The sequence below is a fragment of the Diabrotica virgifera genome, chromosome 6 (assembly GCF_917563875.1).
Source record: "Diabrotica virgifera virgifera chromosome 6, PGI_DIABVI_V3a".
In the NCBI taxonomy this organism is placed as follows: Eukaryota; Metazoa; Arthropoda; class Insecta; order Coleoptera; family Chrysomelidae; genus Diabrotica; species Diabrotica virgifera.
Genome location: NC_065448.1, coordinates 6,845,241 through 6,865,316, shown reverse-complemented (window position 1 = coordinate 6,865,316; position 20,076 = coordinate 6,845,241). Strand labels below are relative to the sequence as shown.

Below are 20,076 nucleotides of genomic sequence, written 5' to 3'. Positions count from 1 at the left end.
AACGATCCACTTAAAAAGCTTCTTAAATATTGAGGAAAATCGGCTCAAGAAGACATGGTTCTATGGGAGTATTTTGCCTTAATTTGTAGAAATAAAATGAATATGTAGACGAAGAATGGTTAGGTGATATGTTTGGTCTATGCTTTTTTATGATGCAGAAGTATGGACACTAAAAGTGTCGACCATGAACAAAATTGAAGCATTGGAAATGTGGATTCATACACAGATGCTGAAGATACCTTGGACAGCAAAAAAACTAATGAGGGAGTATTAAGGAGGGTCAACAAAGACAGAGAACTGTTCAAGGACGGATCCAGGACCGATTTTCGTGAGGGGCCATGAACATTTTTTGGGGAGGGGTATCAGGGGGTCTGGGGGTAATTTTTAAAAATTACGGTTACAATGGTGAGTTTTCATGCACTTTTCATACACTTTTGAGTGACATAAAGACATTCAAAACTTATCCTTATTAAAGTATTATTAAAGCCAGTACTAATTTATACACATTTCTTCTGATCCAAGTGCAGTTCTTTCAACAAGTTTAATACTACTTTTCCCAATGCTTCTCCTGTCAGACCTTGTTCTTTCCCTCTTTCTTGATTTTCATTTATTTTTATGTTCCCATAAGCGTCAATTAACTTAACAAAGTTTTCACGAATGTTGTTATTGTGTATGTATCTCAAATTTAGAGAAAGCTGTTCCACTTGGGATACGTCGGTTGTTTCGTTAAATAGGACAGAGTAATAATTTGCACTTAACATGTTATCAATTGATTGTGACTAGGCTGCTAATGTATGTTACTTGGGAAGATGCTGTGGATAGGTATTGTTTAAGAGCCTTATATTCTGATGTGATTTTAAACCTTAACAATTCCCCTCATTGCTAGGTCCAGCATCTTTAAGGACTGTTAAACACCGGAAAATGTCTTATCCGGGACCTATAGTAACACGAAATCTTAATAAAGTACTACCAAGGCCAAAATAAGGAGCCGTTGAAGTGCCTAAAGAAAACAAAGTTTCTTAGTTAAAAAAACATTAGTGAATTGACTCAGAGATATCAAATGCAGGACAATTTTATTCCATATTGCAGAAGATCGAGAAGCCTTCGCAATGGTGATCGCCAACGTCGGATAATTCTGATATGGCATGTGAAGAAGAAGATGAAGACGAAAACATACGAAGATAGCCCAAAAACGGACTAAGAAATGAGTGAGTCTTATGTGTTTACAAATACAATTATAAAGAAACTGCCTCAATCAAGGAGATCTTTGCTCTTGATTAGAAGGCTTGAATTGTTTAATTTCAATTTATATGTACCTATCTGAAAAAGGTTAGGACAACTTTTTGAAGTTATATTTCTTTAGGCACGAGGGTGAATTTTTATTTTACTGGGCGCATGCGCACACCGACAGTATGGTATTAGTCGCTCAAACGTTATACGGGATCTTATTGGGTGTTAAAATCATCGATCAATAATTGTTCAATACGGAGATTATGGATAAACAAATGTTGTGTATATTAGTTTTTATTGTTGTGGTGGCAGAGAAGAAAGCAAGTTTATAATTGTAGTGACTTTTAAATAGTTTTTAAAAGCGACAGTTACGTAATAATAATTGTAAATGTTTCAGTGTCGTAATAAAAAATTACATAGGTACCTACCTATTTGGAAAATTTAAAATGAACCTAATTTATTATTTCAAATTCTACAAAAATGAAAATAATTTGGTTAAATTCAGAACTTTCAAAAGTTTAAACCGTTTAGTTAGTCGATCTTCCCACATGATGCATGTGCCTCCGTGGGTAAAAGTGAAAGATGAATGAATTTCAATACTAACTGTGCTAACATAGCGGGTTCGAACCTCAATAGAAACTTTTATTTTTTTATTTTTTTTATACATTTTATGATTGTAAGTATATTTATTATATAATTTTTTTCAGAAAATACGTATTTAGCTAAAAAATTTTCCGACAATTATTGTTCAGAAATCATTTGTGGTATTTTTTAATGTGTTTGTGTGTGTTTTATTCTTTTATTTTTTTAATTTTTGGTACTGTTTTAATAAAAAATTTTGAAATGTAGTAAGTATTAAAATTAGTTTAATATTTAAATAAAATTTAAATAAACTGTTTAAACTATATTAATTTCGTTGAAATCATATAATAGAAGTATAACTTCTTACGTGCTTACAAAGTACACACACATTATTTTTTTGATAGAAGTAATTATCTTGTAGGAATAGGTGAAAAAATAAGTTGAATAATTTCAACAATTGAATAAGTTGAGGAGTGGGTCAATAAGTAGGACTGTTTGTCTCAAGTTGGTGATTCAGCATTATATCTGTATTTTTTAATTTATTAATTTCCATAGATTCTAACAAGGATAGCTTAATTTATTTTGAATATGGAGAATTTGAAATTTGTCATTAGAAGAATATTTATAATAAAATGTGAAGTGTGTACGTATAATCTATTTTTCTATTATTGAAAGCCCTTTTGTGTTCTACTATACGTTTATTAAAGGTTCTACGAGTTTGACCGATGTAAGTTTTTGGGAACATACTTTTGATACTTACTGATTGTTCACTTGGCCGACCTTAACATCTACATCAGCTTCAGCCTGAATACCATTACTGCTCTCTTCGGAAAGAGTGGTTTTCGGCTTGCTTTGGAAAAACCTTTGTAGGTTTTCATTGTAATTCAACTGATTGTAGCTGGGTGGTGTTTCTGATGATGACTTACTATCGCAGTAATCGTGGTATGGAGATATTTCTCCCAGCATTACTGAATCACGCTCCTGAAAAAAGTTGTTATATAACAGTTGACTTGGTTGTGAGGTCAGCCACTAAATTTTTAGGTGTATTGACTTAATTTTTCCTTATTAAAATAGTGTTTCCTTATTAAGGGTGAGATTAAAGTTTAATTTGTATAAATTGACAAAAAATGCACTAAGGCAAATAACAAAAATTTTCAGTTTTAAAAATCTCTTTTCTACTTAAAAAAAGAGTCTTACAATAGAAAACTATTTTGCTACATACAGAGTTGGTGCTATATACAAAAGATATCCCTGAGCTTGTAATGGAGAACTTATTGAAGGCTGTAGATGGCTTCAAAAGCTTCCCCTTCTACTAGTTTGTGTCCGTTATCGATGGTTTTTCTTCTTTATGTACCATGTCCTTTCAGAACGTTGGTTACCATCATAGCTATCTTAAGTTTATTCACTGCCACCCTAAATATCATGCTTGTATTAACACAATACTAATCTCACAAGTTCTTCAGCCATGAGGTTCTTCTTAGTCCTGGACTGCGTTTGCCTGCTATTTTTTCTTTCATAATATTTTGTAGCAACCTATACAGGGTGTAACGAAAATACAGGTCATAAATTTAATCACATATTCTGGGCCAAAAAATAGTTTGATTGAACCTAACTTACCTTAGTACAAATGTGCATATAAAAAAAGTTACAACCCTTTGAAGTTACAAAATGAAAATCGATTTTTTCCAATATATCGAAAACTATTAAAGATTTTTTATTGAAAATGGACATATGGCATTTTTCTGACAGTAGCATCTTAAGAAAAAATTATAGTGAAATTTGGACACCCTATAAAAATTTTATGGGGGTTTAGTTCCTTTAAACCCCCCAAACTTTGGTGTACGTTCCAAATAAATTGTTATTGTAGTACCATTACTTAAACACAATATTTTTAAAACTTTTTTGGCTCTTAGTACTTTTTCGAAAATTCAGTTTTTATCGAGATATTTTAAATATTTGTCAAATCCACCACATATTTGTATATGGTTAAGTACGATTATGGAGACTTGGTAAAAATATGAAAATTTATGTATGATTTACATTTTTAGGTATATTTTGAACCGTATTAAAAAAGAAGCCATATCTCGATAAAAGTTGCCTTCTTGAAAAAATACAAAGAGGCAAGAAAGTTTTAAAAACATTTTGTTTAACTAATGGTATCGCAGTAATAGTTTAATTGGAGCGTACACAAACATTTGGGGACTTTAAAGGAATAAAACCCCCATAAAATTTTTATGTAAACATATTAAAAAAGAAGCCGCAACTCGATAAAAACTGCCCTATCGAAAAAATAATAAGAGCCAAAAAAGTTTTAAAAATATTGAATTTAACTAATGGTACCACAATAATAATTTAATTTGAACGTACAGAAAAGTTTGGGGGGGGGGGGGGGTTTAAGGGAACAAAACCCCCATAAAATTTTTATGGGGAGCACAAATTTCACTATAATTTTTCTTTAAGATGCTCCTGCCGTAAGAATGCCACATATCTATTTGCAATAAAAAATCTCTAATAGTTTTCGATATATTCGAAAAATTCGATTTTCATTTTGTAACTTCAAAGGGCTATAACTTTTTTTATGTGCATATTTGTACTAAGGTAAGTTAGGTTCATTCGAACTATTTTTGGTCCAAGAATATGTGATTTAATTTATGACCTGTATTTTTGTTACACCCTGTATTTGGGACCTCTCATTACATGTCCAAAATACTCCAGCTTTCTCTGCTTGATGCTTTTTATAATCTCAGTTGTCTTGCTGAGACATTCTAGTATTGTGGGGTTTCAAATCTTCTCCACCCAAGATACTTTTAAAATTCTTCTATAGCACCACATTTCGAAAGCCTCAAGGCAATTTAGATCGATTTTATTCACAGTCCAGGACTCGACACCATAAAGTAAGACCAAGAACACGTATCAGTGAAGTAGGCGGATCCTCATTGCCAATTTTAGGTCTCTGTTACATAACACCTTGGACATCCTTCTAAAAGCCTTCTCTATCCTATATCTAATTCCACCGTGACTTTCTGCGTTACAATTTAATTGCTGTTCAAGGTAAACGATTTTATCAACTTGCTCAAGTTTGGTATTATTTACCTATATAGACGGTTTTATATTCTGTTGTTTACTTATTACGAGTATTTTGGTTTTTCGTATGTTCAGATCCAGACCTGCCTCCCTACAACTCTCAACGACACTATCAAGTAGTGTTTGCAGATATTCTTGACTAGGAGCTAGGAGTACTGTATCGTCCGCATATCGAAAATTATTGATAACTTCACCGTTCACAATCATTATTCCTTCTTGTTTTTCAAAAAGTGCATTTCTGAAAATTCTTTCGGAGTAAACGTTGAAAAGCAGGGGTAACAAGAAAGATCCCTGCCGTACACCTCTTTTAATTGGTTGTGCACAATTTATCGATGGTTGGATATCATGTTTGCTATCTATTCACTACCATGGCTATATTGACAATAGATTCTTTCCTTGGATAATAAATTGCAATACTTCATATTTCTTCACGCTGCCTTATAATGCCATTCTCTATAATGCCAACTGGTGTCTCCATTAAGGGTTTCTTAAATATTACCTTTGAATTCAAGTCAAAGAGTGGAAGTGAGATTATACAGCCTTGTCTCACTCTTTCTCCGTTTTTGTCCTCTAGATTTTAGGACACTGGATACTACTACCGTTTTATTACTAGCGATCTCTTTTAATTTTCTTCTGCGGGCATTTCTCCTCTAACTTTCAATTTCACTTACATTCTTTTACGAAATTTTGTTTTCTTGTATCTTATCTTCCATGCGATTACCTATAGCATGGATTCTAACGCTAGGTTATACCTCTTTCATTTTTCTGTGAAAGACTATGGGAGAGGACGACTTGCTGGACAGAAAACTATGAAAACTGGGTCTACGTTCGCCATGAACTCACATTTTGGATATATATTATTTATACTACCCATGTTTTGGTAGATTATAAGTCAATACACCTTCTTAGATCCTACAATACCAAATAGTTACACTGTTCGGTAAAAAATAACACTATATAGGGGAGTGCAATTAGAACGAAAACATGCATTGTTTCGGAAAAATTCAAACAAGCTTATATTTTTCTAAAACTTTTTTTGTTAGTTTATATGCATGTTAAAGTAAAAAGTTCTACTCGTACATTTGGCCGCTAATTGTTTATTAATTGTTTAAACAATAATAATTATTGTTTTGTATAAATAATTTTAAAAATATCGTTGAATTCATCATTTTACTTTGATCAAATATGTTTCTATTATGTTTTTGATTATACTGAATCCGAATATGGCATTACAATTTGAAAATTCTTATACAGAAGCTCTTACACAGTGTGTCTGCGTAGCTAGGAATCACATGGAAAACTTTTTTATTATCAACTTTACGGAAAAAAGTTAGTCTTCATAAAATACTCTGGATAGTCAAAAATCTAAAACTCAACCATCAGATATTAAATTTTATCAATTTTATACGAGTTATGTCAAAAATATGAATTTCTTTAAAGAGTAAAGTACCTTTATATTCCAGAATATAAAAAAAAATGCTATTATGAAAAGTTGTTTGAAATCAAAAACTACATTTTAATATACAATTACATCATTCTAATCGAAAAAAAATTCATTTTTTTTTCTCAAATTACGATTTCAAAATTACATCATCATTTTATTACAATTATTGTAACTATTTTATTATCAATTATTTATATGGGAAATTTTTATTATTATATTAAATATTTTATTATCAATTTTACGAAAACAAGTTATTCTTTATAAAATGCTCTACCTAGTCGTCTAAAATCTAAGATACAACCATCAGATATGAAACTTTTTCAGTTTTATACGAGGTATGTAAAAAATATGAATTTTTCTTAAGAGTTAAGTGCCTTTATTATTCACAATATTTTAATTAGAAGGATATAATTGAACACTGAAACATATTTTTTAATTCCAAAGAACTTTTCTTAATAACAATCTTCGATATTGTGAATTATAAAGGTACTTTACTCTTGAGTGAAATTCATATTTTTTTACATACCACGTATAAATTTATAAAATTTTATATTTGATGGTTGATTCTTAAATTATATATGATGCAGAGTATTTTATAAAGAATAACTTTTTTTCGTAAGACTGATAATAAAAAAGTTATCAATAGGTTCCAAGTTACGCAGACATACTGTATAAGAGCTAAAAAAAAAATTTTTTGTTTAACATTTATTATTGTTGAAGCTTATTATTAAATGTATTTTAGGTAAGTTTTACAGAAAAATGTTTTGATCACTTTGTATAAAAATTTTTTTAGCTGGTAATTTTCGGTTTTTGTATTACATTTTTGTTATCTTTCTTAATTTTCTCAAAAATAAATAGTATATTTTATTTCTAAAGTAAAGTAATTTAGTGTAATTTAAAGACTACATCCTAAGCTTTAAAAAAACACCTATTAAACTGTGATAGACGTGTTCAAACTTGAGTAATACCGTCTTAAAGTGGGGTTAATTCTGTAAAACTATAAAATGTTCAAAAATTACATTTTTTGAGACGTTATATCATTTGAATAAAATTTTTGAGATTTTTTTTTGAATGAAACATCGTTTAGTAAGATGTTTGAAAGGTAAGTGGTGCAAAATTGAGAGTTTTATAAGGAAAGTTGTTTTAGTTACACATTTTTGAATCATTTTTAAACAAAATTCATGTTCATGTAGAAAGTCTCACTTTCAGCCCACACCGTACTTATGCCCATAAATGTTATTTCTTTTTATTATAACCATGAAATAGCTTAATTATTCTTCTTTCATGTCCAATTTCTAAAATTTCATTTGATCGATCAGTTAAAGAATTACATTAAAATAACTCAACCGTGCACTTCGCCATACGCTAGTTTACAGTGCGCCAATATTTGTGAGAAGGGTGACTTTAGCGTTATAAATAAAAAATTATAGAAGCTACAGATTTAATTTTAGAAAAATTTTTATATAAGGTTTTTTTTTCTAAAATTTTCTGAATTTTTTAATGGTCAAGTCAGTTTTTTTCTAAAATTTATATTTTCGGGGTTATTTAAAAAAAAACATCTAATTTCGCAGTTCATTTGTTTATTAAAAAAGGAAGCAAACACTTCTCGATTAGAACTTTTTGATATGTTGTTTATTAAACATTTCTTAATGAAATTACAAAAAGTTCTATCTTGTTTGATTTTTTCCAAAGTGAAAATCTATATGCACTCCCCTAATAAGGCCCATATGGAACCGTGTAATGAAATGTAATCATGAAAATCATGTCTGAGTTTTCAATAAAAATTACGAAAAAAACGAATTAGAACTGTATATTTAACCATTTTGTATTGGTGGATAGATAAGGAGAGCAAGAAGAAAAAAGTAGATAAGAAAAATAAAATTATTGGTGACTCATTAAATGCTCTCAAGTTAAGTTAATCTTAATCAAAATTTTAAAGCTTTGTTAGATTGTTAATGAGAATATAAATCAATATTATATCAACTAGAAAAGCATGAAGATTTTTGTGTCTACTGTCTACAAATAATCTTTGTTTTGAAATTAATATTATCCACAAAATATGTAAATACTGAAAATGGTGGAAAGAATATTTGTAAACAGTGAATGTTTTGAATAGTAAGAAAAAACTAACAATAAAATACTGTAAATGTATAGAGTTTACTACTTTATAAGATTAAAAACACTATGAAATTACTACATTTTTATTATTTTTAACATATGAATAAACGTTAAAGTATTTCCGTGGTAATATTCTTCAACTTAGATGATTTACATAAAACAAAGCGACATTATACACAGTGCTTAAGTAACAAAGACATATTTAAGGGACAAATGCCGAAGGAATGGAAAATGAAATGGAAATGTAAACATAAAAATATTACAAAAATGGCAGAATTATAAAGAAAAAAACATACTGCAGCCCTTTTAGATAAAAATGACCACTAAAGATGGACAAAATACATTGAAGAGTTTTTCTAAAGACGACAAAGCACCCATTTCTCGAAGAAATACAAACTACAAAGGAAAAAAATACTATTGGATGTCAATCTAAAGTACTTGGATGGCCTGGTGAAGCTCTTCAATGACATTTATCGATCGTGTGGCAGTCCAAATAAAAACCGCTTGAGAATAAAATATGCATGTGCCTTTGTTTTATAAGCTAAGGTTAAAAACCTTAGGAAGTAAGTGCCTCGTTTGTAAAAGAAAAAGTCTTTCCTCATTAGAAGAATATACAACACAAAAATACTCTTTCGTACTGATTCAGTTTGTTAGATCATCTATATCCGCCGGATTTAGTCCTCTCAGACTTTTGTCTATTATCAAAAGTAGAGAATTTGTGATTGGAGAACGTTTTAGATCAAACGAGGAGCTACCAGTGACGGTAAATGGATTAAGTGTACCAAGAATTTATCCTCGTATGGTATTAGCGAAATGTATTAGATTTAATGTTGATTAGTTTATTTACTGAATGGCACGTTATTTTTACTAAAAAAAAAGTTGAAAGTAAATATATATTTTTTTCTAACGTAAACCATTCTGAACATACGTGTAAGCAACTGGTATGTAGGAGCTTATAGTGATTTCATAGTGTTTTTGTCAATTCTAATAGAAAAGTTTTATAGTACCTACCTGCAAGCTACACTTATAGTAAGTATACAACAGTCAGGTATTTTTTAACTTTAAAATAGTAAATATAAAACTAGAAGGGAATATTATTTATAGCGTGACAAATTCACACATGTAATGCTTGTAAATATAGTAACCACCTAATTCGGTTAAAAAATTTAGTCTAACTTAAAATAAAAATATTGATAAAGGACATAATATTAATGTACTAATAACAGTGAGCCTATAACATAAAGATCTATTCCCCATAAGATAAACTCGAGAGAAAAGGAAGAGACACCCTATGTAAAAGCTCTAGAAGAGATACTACAAACAAGAAAATCTCCGAAATAGAAAGAAGGGGATAAACCATATTCTGCCAAAACTCCTGGGAAAAGAATCAGGTTAAATCTTACGGCTGATATGTCCATAACTCAGATATGTACTGCATACATAACTAACGAAAAAAATAGATAGCTCAATGTGTGCTGAAACAATTCTCAACATACTAAGATAGATGAATCTGGACATGAAGTCGTAGTACTGGAAAGTACTCGATTACGAGAGATCTGGTCCAGGAAATATCTGGAATTTCTCAATAGACGATCCATCTATGAAGGCCTTCTTGAAACTAAACTTCAGACCCTTCTTCGGCTTTCGTCATATCATCATCAGACCAAAGGATGCCAGAAGAAAGGAGACATCTTCTTCCTCCCTGGGCAATCAAGGCAGAAGAAAACGAAGGTAAGGGAAGAACAAACTCTCCGGAAAATTTAAACAGAGTGACCAAAGAGAAACTTTCCCTTCCTCTAAAGGCCAGCAATCGTGAAAACGAAAATGAAGGCAATTAAAAACCTGTATAAAGGCTAAATTATCCCCTCGAGACAGGGTGAAAAGTAAAGCCAATAAAGATAACTCTACAAAAAGGTCTGGCGGGGAAAGACCCCCAAGAGCAAACAATGATTAAATTAATACAGACTAATTTTCAACACGCCAAGGCTGGTTTATTGGGACAGACGAAGTTGGCAGCTAGGATTTATCTCAACTAAGCTAAGGTAATGAACCTACCTTTATCAACAATATGTTTAGATATTTAAGAGGTGAATGATCGAATCAGGGAAGCAATTTTCACATTATACCAGGAGAACTGCCCATTCAGAATAAGACGAATAATATACAAACGCCTTGGTGAAGCAGAAAACTAAGAAAAGAAGTAAGGAGGCTATCTAATAAAGCCAAAGAATGGAGAACTGGAAAACACACAGGAAAACTCTTACTGAATACAATAAAGAGATGAGAAGTGCGAAAAGGAAATTCTGGAGGAGGTTCTACCAGAGTATTATAAATATACCCAGAACTAGAATTCAAAGCTTTCCAAGGATCCGGTACAGGGATCAGGCCTACTAAAAAGACCTGATGGCACATTCGCCGAATCAAAAAAGGAAACACTGGAACTCTAACTACAGAACTACTTCCCAGGTTCAATGATTATTAAGGTGTAGACTCAGACTGAAAATAACATCATAATTGCACATCGATGCTGATATACAGACGGCTCTAACACCGATGAAGGAGTTGGAGCTGAGAGATATGGATTGAAACCAAGGCTAAGCCTTAGCCATCCTCATGCACTTGAGATCCAAAGCTTCTGATACAAATCGTGTTCCACCAGCAGAGAGCAATAACGATGAGTTAGAAAAAAGTTTTTGAATTTTATCTCTAACCATACTTGCTTTGTCTAGAGTCTAGAACTAATATAACCAATAAATAGTTAATAACAACTGACATTAAAATTCGTAGTATGTACTGTTATAATCATGGCAAAATTAGTAAAATAAATTTTTTAGCCGAATTATATGCCAACTATGCCAAGAATGAATATACAAGATAAAATTATGTTTACATACATATAATATAATCAATTCCATTAAGACAACATCCTTTCCTAAGGCTTTCTTCAGTTGATTTGAAACCATGTAAACGTATTTTTATCATAGAAGAAAAAATAGTGTCAGTTTCTTGTATAAGTGCAAAGAAACCGGTGTACAGGATTGTCGCACTATATTCGAAAAAAAAAATCAACCAACCAACCTTCAGTCGGACAGATGCCTTATGTCACTTTTTTTGGAACTTACTGACATATTAGTTGCATAATATTCCCCCTGTATCTTAATGGGTTGCGCACCTGAGTATGCGCACAGTATTTTATTATGTTTTTCCACACGCGCCAAGTTAAAACTGATTTAAAGGAGCTTTCCGTCATTACCTATTGTTGAGACTTACTTTCTGAAAAATTAGAACCTAACCCAAGCTGAAAAATCGAATAAGACAATTTTTAAAAGAGATTTGTGCATTTTTCTCAGTATACTTTTTGATAACCACAACACCAGATTGTTTTTGACAAATTAGTTGCGTTTGTGATACGATTTTTATTGTTAAATGTAAAATAATACAGCATCTTTATGTTGATTAGCTTTAAAAACATGAGTGTTCCACAAAGAAACATCGATTATAATCTATTTATATAATTCGCTATTTATTGATGTAATTTCATATTAACCAAATATATAAGAATATATATTTTTTAGTGTTGTCGTATGTTATTCACTACCCTTAATTTAATTAACATAAAATATGTTTTACGCTTAATTCTGAATAACCTTATTATTGTTTTAATTCGTATTAACCTTAAAGCGACAGTAACGAAGTAAACATGACATTGAACTCGACGTGCTGTTGTAATCAGTTGATGGGTATAAATAAAGAATAGTGCAAAGACAGACAATCGGTATTTTGTTATTAGGTATTGTACCTGAGGATCAATGATCCTCAAAATTGACAAATCCTGGAACAGTCAGAGTAGTGGCGGCATATACAGGGTGTTAGTAAATAAGTATGAAAAATTTTAAGGGCTAATTCTACATGAAAAATTAATACCAGTTTGCACTATAAACATATGTCCGCAAATGCTTAGTTTCGGAGATACGGGGTGTTGAAATTTTTATTTCAAAATGCCAATTTATTTATTGCTCTAAGACCAGTTGAACTATGAAAATGAAATTTGGTGAGTTTTAGGAGGTAGTTATTACAAATTTTTTGACATACAATTTAGAATTTTGTATTCATCATTGGCGCGCCTACGGGCAATGGTCTGAATTTTTTTAAAGAAAAAAATAGTACGCCACTGAGATATTTCGAATTAAAAATTATTTTTAAATTCCACGTCTAATTTATGATAAAAAACCTTTCTTGGCTTTTTTCATATGATGCACCGTTTTTATGCAGAAAAATAAAACATCTTGGCGCGTATTTTTCATTTCTTAATACATCATCAAGAACTATCCGATATAATAATACTAAACTAGAACAATAACAGAAAATATTACTAATAAGATTTCAACTAGGTGCAAAGCTGCAAGAAATGTTTAAAATGATCTCCTTTACAGATAACAGAAGAATTTTATATTCATCATTGGCGCGCGTACGGGTAATGGTCTGAATTTTTTGAATAAAAAAATAGTACGCCACTGAGACATGTCAAACTAAAAATCATTTTTGAATTCCTCGTTCAATTTACGACAAAAAATCTTTCTTTCCTTTTTTCATACGAGGCGCTGTTTTTATACAAAAAAATAAAACATCTTAACTCTTACCAAGTATTTGAGGTAGTTTCCATATGCATAGAAACTTAGTTCAAATACTTTGTAAATGTTAAGATGTTTAATTTTTTTGCATTTTTTGTCGTCAATTGAACGAGAAATTCAAAAATGATTTTTAATTTGACATATCTCAGTGGCGTACTATTTTTTTCTTCAAAAAATTCAGACCATTACCCGTACGCGCGCCAATGATGAATATAAAATTCTTCTGTTACCTGTAAAGATCATTTTAAACATTTCTTGCAGCTTTGTACCTAGCTGAAATGATATTAGTAATATTTTCTGTTATTGTTCTAGTTTAGTATTATTATATTGGATAGTTCTTGATGATGTATTAAGAAATGAAAAATATGCGCCAAGATGTTTTATTTTTCTGCATAAAAACGGTGAATCAAATGAAAAAAAGGCAAGAAAAGTTTTTTATCATAAATTAGACGTGGAATTTAAAAATAATTTCTAATTCGAAATATCTCAGTGGCGTACTATTTTTTTCTTTAAAATAATTCAGACCATTGCTCGTAGGCGCGCCAATGATGAATACAAAATTCTTAATTGTATGTCATAAAATTCGTAATAACTGCCTCTTAAAACTCACCAAATTTCATTTTCATAGCTTAACTGATCTTAGAGCAATAAATAAATTGGCAGTTTGAAATAAAAATTTCAACACCCCGTATCTCCGAAACTAATCATTTGCGGACATATGTTTATAGAGCAAACTGGCATTAATTTTTCATGTAGAATTAGCCCTTAAAATTTTTCATACTTATTTACTAACACCCTGTATATCCCCTAATATTACATTAATCATTATCAGTCCGTTTTAAGCCCTCTGCAGGATATGTGTCTCCGCTGTTTGTATCCAATGTGCACATAGTCATCCGTATTCGTGGACGGAGAGGATTGAATAAATAAGAAGAGGCTACATAGCTACGTAGCTAAGAAGAAAACTCGTGAGAAACAGAGACAGGCACCGAGTGATGGAAGACTAAGCAGAAAGATTAAAAGCGACAAAGAAAAGGCTGGTTCGAGAAATAAATGGCAAAAAAGGAAATATTGGAAAGAACTTTTGCGAAAATTTGAATGACAAAAATTAAAAGGATATCTGGGGACACGCCTACAGAAGATGTGTCAGGAATTCTAAGGGGACAGAAGGCTTCTTTAAGATCGAGGAGAGTCGAAGGAAACAACTGGCCAAAGCTATTTTTCCAAGGTAAGTTAGTTGAAAAATGATTTTCAGACTACTGGGCGACCTGAGGATATCTCCATATCTGCAGAACTTGGTCAGGGACTACTTCACAAATAGATACATCAACATTTCGAGGGGTAACTCCATGAAGATTACGGCAGGAGCGCCGCAGGGGTCCATCCAGCGGCCATTGCTTTGAAATGTTGTGTACAATGAGATTATAGTAAGGATAAGAGAAAGAAAGAGAGAGTGAGCAAGATAGAGAGAGAAGATGGACTATTAATGTGATGCACCGGTGTAAAGAGGACCTACCGCATGAGAAGTTGTCCAAATGAGGGGGTGGACCTTACTTAGTAGGGTTCCTTAGCAGGAAGATATGGGTGTATCTGTAAATACGACTCCTATGGAGGGACTGCATGCAGATAGGCCCTTTCAATCTAAAACCTTGAATCTAGCATACGCAAGGTTATGCTTAATAAAGCATGGCCTGGTACGTTCTTAATAAAATAAAGGTGAGTTAAAATTGTAGCCGAATGTTAATCGAGCATAACTTTATAAAAGCCGAATTGTAAGTGGAACACCCAGTATTACTTTAATTTTAAAAATAATCAATGTAAAAGTGAACGCAACTAATCTATCATTAAAATAAGTAAGTAGTATTTAAAAAGCAATATTTACATCTTATAGTATATTTTAGTTCTTGTCACCTCGTCCCTCGGCGATTGTTAATGGTTGTACTCTGGGCAGTAATTAGAAAAGGACTGGACAGTCGTACACAGAAAAAAATACTTACCCTTCGTTTCAGACTTACCGAGATGGTAGGATCGATCTCTTGCGGTAAATCTAACTCCAAATTTGTTCTGTTCACTTCGTCCATGAGAGATTCCATAAAGTTTGCGAGGTCTTTGCAACGTTTCGAGACCTCGTGTTTGACAGCCTCGTTGGGACGAGGCAATTCCTAGAAAACAGGAAGAAAAGGAAAAGTAACAATGGAAATTGTCAAATTTTCATCCGCTCTAATCCCTTAACAGATTTTACCGAAAAATATCCCGTTAGGCCAAGTAAAAATGACTTAGTATACCGTTAAGACCGCCCAAGAGTTGTATAATTTTTAGTCAAATTCAGAAACGGTATTTTGCCCAAGTAATTTTTTGTGTATATAAAAGGCATACTTTTTCAATTACATTTTTTATTTTCCATTGCGCACCAAGATGTAAAGACGTTCTATGTGTATTCCAAGACCCCCATCCATAGTAAGATCTTTTTTGGACCTTTTTATTCCTTTATGTTTTTATCTTTTTTTTTGCATTATTGACTTTGTAATTTCTTGCCTTGTAGAATCAACTGTAGAAGATGGTATTTATTATTAACCATAACATGGCCGAAGCAAGCCAATTTTGTGTTCTTTACGGTGTTAATAATTTCTTTGTCTTTAAAGCCTCTGGAAAATAGTTATGTTAGTTTTATGGTGTATATCCCTTAACATACGTCAATAGTACCACATTTCAAATACCTCCAAGCGTTTTATGACAAATTTTGTAAGACTCCAGTTTCTACTCCGTAAAGGACACTAAACACGTAATACCTAAGAATTCTTATGCGTATATTGATACTTAGATAAGTTGCAGAGTATCTTCCATAAGACTGTTAAAACAGCTTCTGGCTTTGTCAATACAAATTTTTATTTCGTAGCTATGATCCCAGGTATCCATGATATTGCAGTGCAGATATCATATTTTCTCTCATTTTAACGGTGTAGCGTTTATTGTAATTTGGGCCTTTATTTGGTGTTCTTACTAATGATCATTTTGCTGTCTTCGTACAGTTTAGTTTTAGGAAGTATTTGTAACATGTTTCAACAACATCATCCTTTGGAGCTACTTCGCACTATATGCCAGTAATACGGTATCATCTGCTTATATGATATTGTTTATGAGTTGACCATTTACTGCAATACCATCTTTTGATTTGTCCAAGGCTTCTCTAAAGATGTTTTACCGTAAAGGGAGCACCTTAAAGGGAGATGGATCTGTAACTCTCTGGTAGTGAAGTGTATTTGCCAGGTTTGCAGATTGTGATGACTTTTCTTTGTTTGGATAGTATGGGGAACTTTTGCGTCGTTATTTTCTGGTTGAAGAAATCTAGGAGCCACTTTAAAGTTTGTGGACCAGTGTATTTTATAAACTGGAAAAATATGTCAACTCCTCGAGCTTTGCAATACTTAATTAAGTCTAAAATACATTGAGAAGTTCTTCTTCTTATACTTGAGAAATAATTCTTGAGAGGTAGACTGTCAGGTATCTCTCCATCTTGTTGGTGGTCTCCCCGATGGACGCTTGCCTGCTGGTTTTCCTTTTAGCGCAATTCTTGGTAGTCTCTGCTCCTCCATTCTTTTTACATAATTGAATCATTCTCTTCGTCTTTTACTACCCCATCTTACTATATCTTGCATGCCACATTGTTCCCTGATGATGTTGTTTCGTATTCTATCCCTTCTTGTTTTCTCTGATATTGCTCGAGTAAATGCTCTAGGAATTTGAGTAATTGAAAAGTTCCTCGGTCTCTATTTGTATCATGATTCGCAGGTTTTGCTGATATGCAGTTTCGATCTTTTTGAGCTAATATCGTAGGTACTTCTATTTTATGAATGTATGGCTTATATGGGCCTTAATGCTATTAAATAAATAAATAAAAAGTACAAATGAAATAAAAACATACCTTATTTAACAAAACCATAATCTCTCCTCGTATAATTTTACTTTCCTTAATAATTTCCTCTGATATATTCTTAGTAATTTCAATTTTGGGCGGTTCAAAAATATCTGGATTAATTGGACCCTAAAAGTATAATATGTCAGTAAACATATTTGAACACAAAATATCGTTTTCTTACTTCTATGACTCTATGAAATCCTATAACAAACTCCAGTCTTCTAGACCAGGGATTTATAAAACTAGACCATTCTGTTTCTACTTTTGCAAAAGTTCCATTTTGTACTGCAAATCTATACGGCTTACTACGAAATACTGATCCCGCTATTTGGCACATTCTCATCACTGAAAACAAATAAGATAAAACTAAAAATTAAAAGAATATACAGGGTGTAACAAAAATACAGGTCATAAATTTAATCACATATTCTGGGATCAAAAATAGTTCGATTGAACCTAACTTACCTTAGTACAAATGTGCACGGAAAAAAAGTTACAGCCCTTTGAAGTTACAAAATGAAAATCGAATTTTTCCAATTTATAGAAAACTATTAGAGATTTTTTATTGGAAATGGACATGTGGTATTCTTATGGCAGTAGTATTTTAAGAAAAAATTATAATGAAATTTGAACACCCCATAAAAATTTTATGGGGGTTTGGTTCTTTTAAACCCCCTCAAACTTTTGTGTACGTTCCAATTTAAATATTATTGTAGCGCCATTAGTTAAACACAAGTTTTTAAAAACTTTTTTGTCTCCTAGTACTTTTTCCAAAAGTCAGTTTTTATCGAGATAGTTCAATATTTGTCAAATCCACCACATATTTGTACTTGGTAAAGTACGATTATGGAGACTTGTAATAATATGAAAATTTATTTATGATCTACATTTTTAAGTATATTTTGAACCATATTAAAAAAGAAGCCACATCTCGATAAAAGATGCTTTATCAAAAAAATACAAAGAGGCAAAAAAGTTTTAAAAACACTGTGTTTAACTAATGGTACCGCAGTAATAGTTTAATTGGAACATACACAAACATTTGGGGGGTTTAAAGGAACAAAACCCTCATAAATTTTTTATGTAAACATATTAAAAAAGAAGCCGCAAGAGACAAAAAAGTTTTAAAAATATTTAATTTAACTAATCGCACCACAATAATAATATATTTGGAACGTACACAAAAGTTTGGGGGGGGTTTAAGAGAACAAAACCCCCATAAATTTTTTATGGGGTGCACAAATTTCACTATAATTTTTCTTCCATAAAAATGCCACGTGTCCATTTTCAATAAAAAATTTTTAATAATTTTCGATATATTCAAAAAAATCGATTTTCATTTTGTAACTTCAAAGGGCTGTAACTTCTTTTGTGTGCATATTTGTACTAAGGTAAGTTAATTTCATTCGAACTATTTTTAGTCCCAGAATATGTGGTTTAATTTATGACCTGTATTTTTGTTACACCCTGTATATTAATAAAAATAAGTTGCAAAAGCATTGCTTTTTGGCGAAAAGAATACTGTTGAAGCCAAAGGTTGGCTTGCTAAACATTATTCGGACTCTGCACCAGAAAAATCAACCGTCGAAAAATGGTTTGCTAAGTTTAAACGAGACGAAATGAGCACCGAGGACGATGCAGGCAGTGGACGTCCCAAAGAGGCTGTCACCGAAGAAAACCTAAAAAAAGTCCACAAAATAATTTTGGATGACCGTAAAGTGAAGTTGTTCGAGATAACTGAGATTCTACAGATATCAAGGGAACGTGTTGGATATAATGTGTTTGAATATTTGGGTATGCGAAAGCTCTGTGCAAAGTGGGTGCCGCTAGAGCTCACAATCGATCAAAAACAACAACGAATTGATGATTCTGAGAAGTATTTGAAATTCTTCAATGGTAATAAAACCAAATTTTTGCATCAATATATTACAATGGATGAAACATGGCTCCATCATTTCACACCGGAGTCCTGTCGACAGTTTGCCGAGTGAACTGCACGTGAGAACCGACTCCAAAGCGTGGAAAGAAGCAACAGTCGGCTGGCAAGGTTATGGCATCAGTATTTTGGGATGTGCATGGTGTAATATTCATCGACTATCTTGAAAAGGGAAAAATCATTAACAGCGACTAATAAATTGCGTTATTGGAGCGTTTGAAGGACGAAATCGCGAAAAAATGGTCCCATTTGAAGAAAAAGAAAGTGTTATTTTATCAAGACAACGTACCGTATCACAAATAAATGAAAACCATGACAAAATTTCATGAATTGGGCTTCGAATTGCTTCCGCAGCCACCGTATTCACCAGATATGACTCCCAGCGACTACCACCTGTTCGCTGACCTCAATAGAATGCTTGCTGGAAAGAGATTTAGCACCAATGAAGAGGTAATCGCCGAAACTGAGGCTTATTTTGAGGCTTAAGCCAAATTGTATTATAAAAATGGTATTGAAAAGTTGTATGACCGCTATAATCGTTGTATCGCCCTCGAAAGTAACTATATTGAATAATAGAATCAAATTTTATCAAAAAAAATCTTTCTATGTTAGCCTACGAACTTTTCAGTCCAACGATTAACTACGACCGTAGATTACAGTTTAGTGAAGAAATGATGAATTCAGAACGTCTGCTCATAAGCATCATAAAGAGGAGAAAAACAGATTATAGAGTTCGAGGACCTAAATACCATCTACTTCGCCTTATAATACAAGCAAAAGTGGAGGGAAAGAGATGGATTGGTCGAAAGAAACTTTCATGGCTGCGTAATATTAGACAATGGTGTGGCTGCACAGTAGAAGAATTATTTCGTGCAGCAGCCGATAGAGAGAGGTTTCAGGAAATTGTAAACATGATGACGGCCAACGTCTGAATACAGACACGGCACCTAAAGAAGAAGAAGAAGAAGAAATGATGAATAAAATTGTAACTGACGAGAATTTCGTTAACAAGATATATTTTTCCTTCTTCTTCTTAACGTGCCCTATCAAGTCCCCTTGACATTGGCGATTAACATGGCGAAACTGTCTCTGTCTCGAGCTATTCTAAATAGGTGTTCTGCTTTCTTTATTCCTG

General features: G+C 32.2%; 1 protein-coding gene across 4 annotated transcripts in view; it reads right to left on the bottom strand.

Moving 5' to 3' along the window:
• LOC114349438 (period circadian protein) overlaps positions 1–20,076 on the bottom strand; it is a 152,974-nt gene that overhangs the window by 42,827 nt on the left and 90,071 nt on the right. For 2 of the 4 annotated variants that reach the window (XM_050654255.1, XM_050654257.1), the window contains exons 10-13: positions 17,187–17,350; positions 17,012–17,131; positions 15,087–15,251; positions 2,573–2,793 (exon numbers count right to left, since the gene is read on the bottom strand). In XM_050654255.1, coding sequence (XP_050510212.1) covers positions 2,573–2,793; positions 15,087–15,251; positions 17,012–17,131; positions 17,187–17,350 — 670 coding nt within the window. The remainder of the gene's footprint in view (positions 1–2,572; positions 2,794–15,086; positions 15,252–17,011; positions 17,132–17,186; positions 17,351–20,076) is intronic. The other 2 variants (XM_050654256.1, XM_050654258.1) reach the window with 1 other exon arrangement.